Source organism: Rhincodon typus, chromosome 8 (genome assembly GCF_021869965.1).
Source record: "Rhincodon typus isolate 14 chromosome 8, sRhiTyp1.1, whole genome shotgun sequence".
In the NCBI taxonomy this organism is placed as follows: domain Eukaryota; kingdom Metazoa; phylum Chordata; class Chondrichthyes; order Orectolobiformes; family Rhincodontidae; genus Rhincodon; species Rhincodon typus.
The window spans coordinates 15,023,742-15,035,835 of record NC_063339.1 but is presented as its reverse complement, the minus strand read 5'-3'; the positions used below and the strand labels follow the sequence as shown (position 1 = coordinate 15,035,835).

Sequence of the window (12,094 nt, the reverse complement as noted above, 5' to 3'; positions counted from 1 at the left end):
CAGTCCTACACCTTGTTGTCTCAGATTCTCCAGCATTTGCAGTTCCTACTATCTCTGAAAGAATATCAGAGGGTGTGTTCACCTATTATTTGAGCTAATTCTCCCTGCTGCATGTGAGAGGGAACAGCTTATGATTGAAGAGTTCCAGAGGAGATTAACTGTCCGCTTGGTCAGGTGTGCAGCATAGGGAAACTGATTCTGTGATGAAGTAAGAAATAGATCCTGACTGAAATGTCATTTAGTCCCTCACTCTACCCTATCTCATGACTCCCTCCACCTTTCCCTCCCTTTCATTCCTTTGTTCCATCTTTCAGACATCTCCTGATTTGCACCACTACCTCTATCTGATGAAAGATCATGAACCTGAATTGTTCTGTATTTCTCTCTCCACAGATACAGTAAATATTTGTAGCATTTTCTATTTTGTCATTCTCCTCTATCATGTTTTGTCACAGTTTCTAACAATTCCCACTGCAAAATTTCTATACTCACATTTATAACTAGCTTTCATAATGTAAATCTATGACTGCAATTGTACAACTTAGCTATTAGGTTCCAACAAATCACTCAATTGTCTTCTGATTTCTGTTTTTTGAATTGCCGTTTTTTTTTTCTCCAGAATTAAATTTTAATTACCAAAGTAGAGGATTCAAAGAAGTAAAAAAATTATAAAATATCATATTTCTGCAATAACATGAACATATTTATGATTATATTTGAAAATGTTAGCCCTTCCCAAAAGCCAGAGGTTGGAACTTGATATTTTTGCCCAGAACTGTCTTTGAGCTTAGTTTGGATTATACAGTCTGACCACAATAACACAAACCAGTACCAGTCAGTCACCTGTACTGATGGCATATTTTTCATTAACCTCCAGAACTTCTCTTCAGTATCTTTCTTCCAGCTAACTTTGTGAAAGAAGATGCAACAATTATCTTTATCCTAATGAATGGAGACCCACAGAGGCATTATAAAACAAAATTTGAATCTGAATTGAGAAACAAGATATTAGGGCATTATTAATTATAAAGGCACGGAGTTACCAAAGCTTGATCAAAGAAGTAGGTTTTAAGGAGTGTCTGAAAGACAAAAGTTACTCTGAGATGGAGAGGCATTGCAGAGTTAAGTCAAATATACTTAATATACATCTCAAAAGGTTCATTGGGGTGAAATAATATTGAGACTGTGTTTTACAAAGGAGAGAGTCACATTTTCATATGTATGTTTGTCTGGTTGAAGATGGAAAGAATAGCATGAAGTGAGAGTCTTTCTCCATTTAATGTTACTTAAATTTTCAACTAAAAATACCAGTTTGATATTTAGAGCAAGTTGATTTGCAAGTAGTATAAAATTAGGGGTCAGTTTTATAAGGGAGTGAGAATGAAGGCAGCCCTGTGCCTTGCTAAAAATGGGCATAATCCTATACTTTGGTAGCAACAACAATTTGTAGTTATATAATACCTCCAATGGAATTAAAACATCCCAAGGAGTTCATGTGTGTTACTAAACTAAATTTGACACCAATTCACCTGAGGAGATAATTGTTTGGATGACCAAGCGCTTGGTCAAAATTGTAAATTGTAAGGTGTGCCCTGGAAGGAAGAGACAGAACAGGTAATAGGGAAATCCAGAACTTAGGCTGTTGGCAGCTAAAGACACGGTAGCCCAAATGGAGGAGTATTTAAAATCAAAAATACACGAGACCAGATTTTGAGTAGTGCATACATCTCAGTAGGTTGTATCACTAATGCAGAGAAAAGAAGGGTCAGCCCATGGAAAGATTTCAAGACAAGGGTGAAAATTTTAAAAATCAAGTTATTGATTTAACTAGGACTCAATTTTGGTCAGTGAGGAGTATAAGTGAACATGATGAAAATTAGGACATGAAAGTAGAGTTTGGGATGACTGAGTTCATTGAGTATTTTGTGGGATACTGGCCACATGGCCTGATTTGCCAAGTAAGGAAGTAAGAAAGGCACAGGTGAAGACTTCAACAGCAGATAAGCTGAGACAGAGCAGAATCAATCACTGTTGAAAGCAAATGATCTCAGTGATGGTATTGATATATGTGGCCAAAAGCTCCACTCTGGATCAAAGCAGAGAACAAGATCGCAAATACTGAATGGAAATGGGGCATTGAAAAAAAAAGTGGCTGGGGGCTGCCAGTGGAGGAATGTCCTTGGGTTTAACAGGACCACAATGAGCCGGATAGATCTGGCAGAATCGATGAGGAAGGGATCTTTCGATCTATCGTCACTGCAGAGGGAGACTTGGTATTTGAATTTGTGGATTCCTGCTGTCTATTTAGATGGTGTGGAGGTGAATGTGAGGTTGTGATTGGTTCCTAGATGTACATATCTGTGTTTGTTCTTGCATATTTAGAACTTGCCCCATCTCAGCCACACAGAGAGAACAAGTTAGCTTTATAAAGAAAAAGGACACCAATAAACCTGCAGAATAAGCATGTAATTGGCAAATGAACTTCAGTATGGCTAAGTGTGAGGTTGTGCGTTTTTCTTAGAGAAAGAATGCTACATATGGCCTCAATAGTAGAAGTACAAATGGAGTAAAGGAGCTGAAGGATTTGGGGTTACCAATGCGAAAATATCTAAAATGATTTTTAACTGTACAAGAATGAATGGAAAGTATTCACAAGGATGATGCCAAAACAGTGAACATGTAATAATTGAGAGACTGAATAGGCAGGGCCTCTAGTCTACAAACCAAAGGGCTTAGGGGGGACATGATAGGCTCTTTTTTAAGATAAAAGGGTTTGATGTAGAAAGGAAAACTTGGAGTTGAGTGGGGATGGGGCCATGAAATCAAATCATGATGTCCTTTGTAAACCAATCAGTAATAAACCCAATAAGCAATTCAAGATAAACTTCTTAACTCAGAAGTATGAGAGTGTGGACTACATTACAATGCGGAGTAGTTGAGGCAATTGGTATAGACTTATTTAAGAGGAAGCTTGATAAGCACATGAGACTGAAAGGAATAGCAGGATATATTGATTGAGTGAGCTAAATGGTTTGTTCTGACGTTGTATGTGACTTAAAGTACATTTTCGGGAAAAGTAACCCTACTCTTTTTTTCTTTTTCTATCCAGATGACTAGACCTCTTGCTGCTTTGCAAAAGATGCGTCGGTAGTATTTTGAGTCAATCAGATTGCCTGAATACTGGACTTGATACCTTCTTTTAACTTCAAATTTTGCCACAAAACTCAGGAATGTTTTGATTCCTGAGTCCAAGCACCCTTGATCTATACAATGAATCTCAACATATCCGAGCAGGAAATGCAAAGTTCCAGCAGCTGTTATGTAGAAGGAGACAAAACAAATCAGCTCCCCACGCACCTGAAAAGAAATTTCTTTGAAGAGTCTGTGTCCTCCTATTCCAGCAGGGCCATCATTTCTCATTTTCTGGACCAAGCTACAAAGAAAAATAATTTAACAGCTCAAGACTTTGACTTCTCATCAAGGAATCTGTCTCATTCCACTTCAGAATCGTTTCAGGAGGATAGAAGCAGTGACTGCTCCAAAGATAGTGTACAGGACCTTGGCTCGCCTTTCAGTCAGTACCACACTTCAAAAACCATTGAAGGGGATCGAATGCTCGACAAACACTTGCAAGCAAAGAGGGCAAGAGTAGAGAACATCATCCAAGGAATGAGCAGTTCTCCAAACTCCATTCTCCTCAACAGTGAGCTTGAGAGGGACTGTAGCCAACAACCTGGAAGTCTGGCAGACCGATACAAAGAGAATAAACGGAAGCAGAGACTTCCTCAACAGCAGCAAAAGCATAAGGAGAATCTCTGGAAACTTCCCAAATTAACTGCACCCCTGAAGAATAACAAGAGAGAGGAGTGTCATAAATTGAAGCAGCAGCTACAGGACATGCAGGGAAAACTCCTTGAACTTCAAGAAAAGTTTTTCCAGATGTACGATGCCAGTGAGTCTGAACAGGAGGACACCTCTGATTCTAGTTTCCACGTGGGTGGCCCTGATTGCAATGGAGAGAATGGAGAAAATACTCCAGAAAGATGCCTTTCAGAAATGGATCAAGGTTATGACTATGCTCAATCGTTTGGCCAAGAAGAAGAACTGACAATGCAAAAATATGCAAACAAACATGATGTAAACAGGAAATTCAACAATCATACACACTTTTCGTTCTCTCTTGTCAAGGGTGGCTATCTTGCAGAGGCCCTTAAATATGAATTAACCAATGCAGTGGTTCATATTGTAGATTCAGCAGTGCAGCTGTTCTCTCTGAAACCTTCAAACATCTCTTCCCAAGCATTTCAAAACTTGCCAACCTCTCTGCCTAATGAGAACACAAACTTGAGGATGGCCAGTCATGGGCTTCGCTGCTCTCCAGATTCAATGATGATACACAGATGTCATGACCATTCTCAAAACCCTCCTATCTATGACATTCAGGATCAGACAGAAGCAATACCATTAGTAGTGAGAAAATCCTTCCAGAACCAATCTAGCATTGGTAACTCTGTTATTAAACAATCTTGCCAAATGCCTAATACCGAGACACCTTTATCATTAGCGCTAGGCTCGCAAATGCCTTTGACTGAATTGCCTGAACCTGTATTGAGATACGGTGTGCACAATGACATAAGACATTGCCTGTCAGCTACTGCAAAGGATACTTCATATTCTGAATCAACGCCCATTTCATGGGATGCAGGCAAACTGAGACCAAAGGTTATCTCGCATCATACGGCAGATCAACCATACCCACGCTTGGGTCAAAGTGCAGCAGAGAATCTCTGTCTTTCTCGCATCAAGTCTGAATGTGGAGAGCTGCATTCCATGGAAGATGTCACTTCATTCAAATCCGTTAATGTATCCTTTCTAAGTGTCGTTTTGTAGGCCTGCAAAACCCGTTATAAGTTCAATGTCGGACATGGTGGGTGTTTAAACGTAGAGTAAAGTTCCAGTTTAATTAAAACCAAGCTTCCTTTGCAAGATTCTGCAAGACTTCCATTCTTTGCCTACTGCCTCCACGTTCTTGAGGGTTCTCTGAATTATGTTGCCTGTCAATATTAATACTCCTCCCAGGCAGAATTCTCACTTAATGACTTGAATTTCACTTCAAGTAAAATTGAACAACTAAGTAAAGGAGAACTTCTTCTCATCAGCTGAAACCATAGAAATTAGTTTACATGATTTGGCAAAATCACCACTCCCAAGAAAATGTGTATTTTCCCCAGTTCAATTGTATCAATAATACTAGTGTTTACATATCATCTTTGTAAAGTTTCAACTAAAATGTTTCAGGCGCAGCATTGAATTTCACATCGCTGCCACTGCGTGTGGTCATAGATTCATAGAGATGTATAGCACAGAAACAGACCCTTCGGTCCAACTTATCCATGCCAACCAGATAGTCCCATTTACCAGCATTTGGCCCATATCCCTGTAAACCCTTCCTATTCATATCCATCCAGTTGCCTTTTAAATGTTGTAATTGTACCGGTCTCCACCACTTCCTCTGGTAGTTCATTCCATACATGCATCACCCTCTGTGGGGAAATATTGCCCCTGAGGTCCCTTTTTATATTTTTCCTCTCTCTCTCCTTTAAACCTATGTTCTCTCTAGTTCTGGACTCCCCTACCCTTGACTTTGATCTTGACTTTTTTGCTCTATCCATGCCCCTCATGATGTTATAAACGTCCTATTAGGTCACCTGTCAGCATCTGCTTTTCCAGGGAAAATAGCCCCAGCCTATTCAGCCTCTCCCTAGAGCTCAAACCCTCCAACCTTGACAACATGGGGAGGTGATGGCTGAGTGGTATTATCGCTGGACTGATAATCCAGAGGCTCAGATAATGTTCTGGGGACCCAGGTTCAAATCCCGCCAAGGTAGATGGTGGAATTTAAATTCAATAAATATCTGGAATTAAGAGTTAATGATGACTGCGAATTCATTGCCAATTGTTGGGAAAAACCCATCTGGTTCACTAATGTCATTTTAGGGAAGGAAACTGCCATCCTTACCTAGTCTGGCCTACATGTGACTCCATACCCAGAGCAATGTGGTTGACTCTGAACTGCCCTCTGGACAATTAGGGATGGGTAATAAATGCTGCCCAGCCAGCGATGCCCTCATTCCACGAATAAATTTTAAAAAACAAATCCTTGTAAATCTTTTCTGAAGCCTTACACATTTAAAAGGCTCTGAAACTGACTCAAAAACCTTTGAATTTTGTAAAATTACACACAGATTTTAACAGGATTTTCAATAGGGGGATAATAAAGACACCAAGCTAAATAATCAGATATCTGGGGAGGGAAAAGCTTGGTTAAGAGATGGGTTTTAAGAAATATCCTGAAAGAGATTCAAGATTTATAAAATTATAAAGGATTCCAAGACAATAGGAAGGCCTTTTACCCCATGTTTCAAGGGTCCACAAACAGCAGAGATAGATATAGGGTATGATATACAGGGCTTGGGGGAGAGCGATGAGTGTAGGGCAGTGGATATTGTCTAAATTTCAGTAAGGCCTTTAACAAGATCCCACTCGGCAGGCTAGTCATGAAGGTTAGGTCTCGTGGGATCCAGGGAGAGCTAGCTAATTGGATTCAAAATTGGTTCAATGGTAGGAAGTAGAGGATGATGGTTGAAGGTTGTTTCTCATACTGGAGGCTTGTGACTAGTGGTGTGCCACAGGGGTCGGTGCTGGGACCTTTGTTATTTTGTTATTTACATAAATGATCTGGATGTGAATGTACAAGGCATGATTAGTGAGTTTATGGAAGATACAAAATTAGGAGGTATCGTTGATAGCGAGGAAGGTTATCCAAGGTACAGGGATCTTGATCAGATGGGGAAGTGGGCTGAGCATTGACGAATGCAATTCAATACAGATAAGTGTGAGGTGTTGCACTTTTGAAAGTCGAACCAAGGTAGGACTTGTACAGTAAATGGCAAGGTCCGGAAGAGTGTTGTGGAACAGAGGAACCTATGAGAACAAGTACAAAGTTTATTGAAAGCGGTTTCATGGGTAGACAGGGTGGTGAAGAAGGCATTTAGCATGCTGGCCTTCATTGGTTGAGGCATTGAGTATAGGAGTTGGGACGTTATGTTACAGTTGTATTAGTTGTTGGTGAGGCTGCACTTGGAGTATTGTATACAGTTTTGGTCACCCTCTTATAGGCAAGACCTAGTTAAACTGGAAAGTGTGCAAAGGAGATTTACGAGGATGTTGCCAGGCCTAGTAGGCCTGAGATATAGGGAGAGATGGCCAGGAGAGGACTTTATTTCTTGGAATGTAGGAGAATGATGGGTGACCTTTATTGAGGTGTATAAAATCATGAGGGGCATAGATAGGATGACTGCGTATGTCTTTTTTTCCCCAGAGGTGGGGAATTGAAAACTAGAGGGCATAGATTTTAAGCTGAGAGGGGAAAGATTTAAGAAGGACCTGAGGGGCAACTTCTTCATGCAGAGAGTGGTGGGTATATGGAATGGGCTACCAGAAAGTGGTTGAGGTAGGTACAATAGCTGCATTTTTTTAAAACAAAATATTTGGATAGGTACACGGATGGGAAGGGTTTAGAGGGATATGGACCAAATGTGAGAAATTGGAACTAGCTGAGTGGGCAGCATGGAGCAGTTTGGGCTGAAGGGCCTGTTTCCATTTGTATTACTCTATGACTCTATGATTCAAAAGGAAATGTTTTAATTGCAAGGGGTGGTGAAATCTGGACCTGCTGCCTTAAAAGGTGGTAGAGCCAGAAATCTTTCTAACACTTAAAAGGTACTTGGATATGCACTTGAATTGCTATAACCTACAATATATTTTTGCACCAAGAACAAGTAAGAGGGTTTAGTTTGGATGGTTACTTGGTGGCTGGCATACACAATGGGCTAAATGGCCTCCTTTCATTCTGTAAATTTCTGTGAGGTGGAAACTCAGGAGAGTTAGGGAGGGAACTCTAGAGTGTTGAAAATTGATGATTGTGCTTTAGCTGTTTACACTTTTTGGCTCTTGAAAGTTCAGGGCAGCAGCCCAGAATGCCCACCCCTCACTAACCCACCGTCCCATCCGCTGTGGGGAAATACACGGATCTTTACAAGATTGAGTTCAGGACGTCAATGTAAAGAAATTGTTAGATATGAGTTGATATCTCCATTGCTACGCCATTTCCCAAGGGTGGAATAATCTCTTCGCTCTCTCTCTCAATAGCTTCAAGTATCAAGAAGGAGGAATACTCGGGTGAGTCAGCTTTGGTAAGATACACACCTCACCAGTTAAATACTGGCTGAGAAGGTCCACTGGGGATATTCTCAATTTTTCACCAGTATCTCAACTCGCTGTCTTCCTTATTACCTACCTTCCTTCCCAGTGAGTGAGAATGTGGGCTACTTTTTCCAAAAAGGATGTTAGCTGGCCTGCCTGCTGAGTTTGGGGCGAGGCTCTAATTTACCCAATCTGGGGATAATTGGGATCATGACTGAAAGCCACCTTTTTGTTCTTGTCTCTGACCATCTCTCTTCCTATGACCTTCAATATGCAACAAGAAGATAGAAAATTTGCTTGGCTTGTTGATGCTGGACTTACTGAGGAGCAGACCTCCACCAACAGTCTTTTAGACCCACAGTTTGCTAGCCTCTGGCCCGGGGCACCAGTGTCAAAGTCTGTAATGACCAAAAATCTCTCCTAAACTCTCTTAGCTTTTAAGAAGTATTGGTGTGTGAATCGTTGAGTTAATTCTGGTGGAGGTGATATGTTAGTCATCTAATACACCTACCCTTATACCTCAACTGAAAATGGGAGAAATTGTACCCCAGGTGTCTGTAGAAGAGCCCTTCCACATTCAGTGTTCCCTGCAATTGAAATAAACTGAGCATCTCAGCCTGTTCCTACCCACTAAAATGAACAGATGGAAGTCCCTGGGCTGGAGGTGCCAAACGTGATCTTGAATGATGAAGAGAGGTTTTGTGCCAGACTATTATTCCAACAGCTTCCCTTTCCTTTGACACAATGCACTACATTCCTAAAGGGACTGCATGAGGGAATATTTTTAAAAAGCCACACTTCCCTTTTGATTGCAAGTTTAATGATGTGAATCATATTAAAACACTCGGCCATAATAATTGTGACAAAAATGGTGCTCATTTGGTTTTGCTGCCATCTGCAAGTAGAATAAAAAGGTTTGCCAGGCAGATTTGTGATAAATCTGTTTGGTGGCCACTACAATACTGCCACTGAACTGAGAGTTCCAGTCAGGAGCTTTTGAGACAGCCTAGGGGAGGGATGTTTGGAGGAGGTGGATTGAGATCAAGGAAGTACAACACTACTAAAACAGAACTCTCAGCAAATTCCTATTCCATCAATAATTGAGACCTTTTTTTTGTGATCAACACTGCTTCAGAATAAAAAAAAAACATGATTATTTGATGTGCTCCCAGAATATAACAATTGGCGTTGAGCAAACCTTTCATTCAATGACTGAGTTTAACACAGTGCTCTGCATGAATACTTGATCCTCTTGTACATACACCAAAATTGCTTCCTCACCTCCAAAGCACCTTCCACCCCAAGGTTGAAGACAGTCAAAAATGCATTGAAATATTAAGAAATGGGAAAGTAGAGTGGCTTAATACAGAAACCCCTTAAGTTATGAATATTCTCAAATAAAATTGGACCATCTTTTGATTTTTGCATATTTAATATGTAAAGACTTTTTTAAAAAAAATTAAGACATTAGGGAACTGTAAATGATCAAAGTGCTTTGATTTTAAATAAGATTTAGTGATACTCCAGCAAGGCTGAGGAGCTCTGAGCTTTCCATTACACTCACTGCTCCAGTCCCACTTTTATTCCAGTGATTTCTCTGATGTTAATGCATGCAATATCTAATAGCTTCCAGCTGTTCATGTCCTCTTACCTGCTTGGTCAATGAAAGTGAATCCAAAACACAGCATGGATGCTTTTCTGTGATAACAAGGTGTAGAGCTGGATGAACACAGCAGGCCAAGCAGCATCAGAGGAGCAGGAAGGCTGACGTTTCGGGCCTGGACCCAAGAAGGGTCTGCTAACGGCCACAAACTATTTAGATAGGTTGAAATTTGACATGCCTGTCTTTTGTTATTCAAATGAAGCAACAGCAACCAGTTTATATGAATGCTCAGTACGTGGGGAATAATTGCATGGAACATCAGAGGTGAATTCTAAAATTCCAATATGTAGTCAGGGATCCAAGAACGGAAAAGTAGAATGAGAGCTGGAAAAACTGATACACGGAAAATTCGAGATTTGATAGAGAGAGATTCCCTGAACAAAGAAATACACCAGATGGACAAGAGCTTTTGTCTGTGTACAGACATGCTATGTGTGTGAGAGAGAAAAAATTCCATCAGATTATAACAATTTTAAGGAAGAAAAACAGAGGTTGCTGGAAAAGCTCAGCAGGTCTGGCAGCATCTGTGGAGAGAAAATCAGAGTTAACGTTTTGGGTCCAGTGACCCTTCCTCAGAACTGATGGTAACAATTTTAACTTCTGATGTATCGGTATGCTGTAGTAGAAGTGCTTCAATCAGCTATGGGGTGACGCAGCTAGTGGTATTATCACAAGACTATTAATCTAGAGAGCCAAGCAATGTTCATAGATCATAGATGATAGAATCCCTACAGTGTGGAAACAGGCCCTTCGGCCCAATAAGTCCACACCGACCCTCAACACGTGCCACCCAGATCCATTTTCCCCCTATAACTCACCTAATCTACAGATCCCTGAATACTATGGGCAATTTAGCATGGCCAATCCATGTAGCCTGCAGATCTTTGGACTGTGGGATGAAACCGGAGCACTCAGAGGAAACCCACGCAGACATGGGGAGAATGTGCAAACTCCACACAGACAGTCGTCCAAGTGTGGAATCAAACTCTGGTTCCTGGTGCTGTGAGGCAGCAGTGCTAACCACTGAGCACCATGCCGCCCCTAAAAGAAATCTGGGCTCGTCCTTCTGGGGACCTGGATTCGAATCCTGCCACGGTAGATGGTGGTATTTGAAATCAATCAAAACAAATGGAATTAAGAGCCTAATGATGACTGTGAAACTTGCTGCTTGTCAGGAAAACCTCCTTAAGGGAAAGAAACTGCTGTCTTTACCTGGTCTGGCATACATGTAACTCTAGACCCACAGCAATGTAGTTGAATCTTAACTGCCCTCAGGGCAATAGAAATGGGCAATAAATGCTGGCCCTTTACACTTCCATCCCCCATCAGGATGGTCTCAGGGCTGCCTGCTTCTTCCAGGAGAAAAAGGCTGAACCGTCTCCATCCACCACCACCCACCTCCGCCTGGCCGAGCTCATCCTCACCCTGAACAACTTCTCTTTTAACTTCTCTCACAGAGGGGTGGCCATGGGTACTTGCATGGACCCTGGTTATGCTTGTCTCTTGTGGGGTACATGGAAAGTTCCTTGTTCCAGTCCTATTCCGGCTCCCACCCACAACTCTTCCTCCGATATATTGATGCTAACGTTGGTACTGCTTCCCTTTATCATCTGGAATTGGAAAAGATTATTTTTTTTCTTCCAATTTCCACTCCGCCCTCACCTTCACCTGTTCCATCCCTGGCTCCTTCTTCTTTCCCTTTCTCGACATCTGTATCCATCTCTGGGGTAGGCTAGCCACCAATATCTGCTACAACCATTTGACTCCTATAACTAGCTTGACATCCTTATACCCTGCCTCCTGAAAAGACTCTCTTCCATTCTCCCAGCTCCTCCGTCTCTGTCACATCTGTTTTGATGATGCCAACTTCGACTAGGGAGCCTCTGAAATGTCCACTTTCTTCCTCAGCTAAGGATTCCCCAGCACCGTGGTCGACAGGGCCCTCAACCGGGTCCAATGTATCTCCTGCATTTTGGTCCTCAGCCCCTCTCTTCCCTCCCACAACAGTGATAAGGTCCCCTTACCATCCCACCAGCATCCACATCCATAGGATCATCAGCCACCACCTCCAGCGGGATGCCACAATCAGATATATGTTTCCCATTCCCTCCCTTGTAGACTTCTGCAAGGACCATTACCTCCGGGACCCCCTGGTCCACTCCTCCT

General features: G+C 41.6%; 1 protein-coding gene across 1 annotated transcript in view; it reads left to right on the top strand.

The window, feature by feature from the left end:
• The first annotated feature begins 3,114 nt into the window (after positions 1–3,114).
• The window catches only part of LOC109910783 (prospero homeobox protein 1-like), a 56,766-nt gene continuing 47,786 nt past the window's right edge, over positions 3,115–12,094 (top strand). Inside the window, exon 1 of the mRNA XM_048600037.1 lies at positions 3,115–4,887. Coding sequence (XP_048455994.1) covers positions 3,271–4,887 — 1,617 coding nt within the window. The 5' untranslated portion in view covers positions 3,115–3,270. The remainder of the gene's footprint in view (positions 4,888–12,094) is intronic.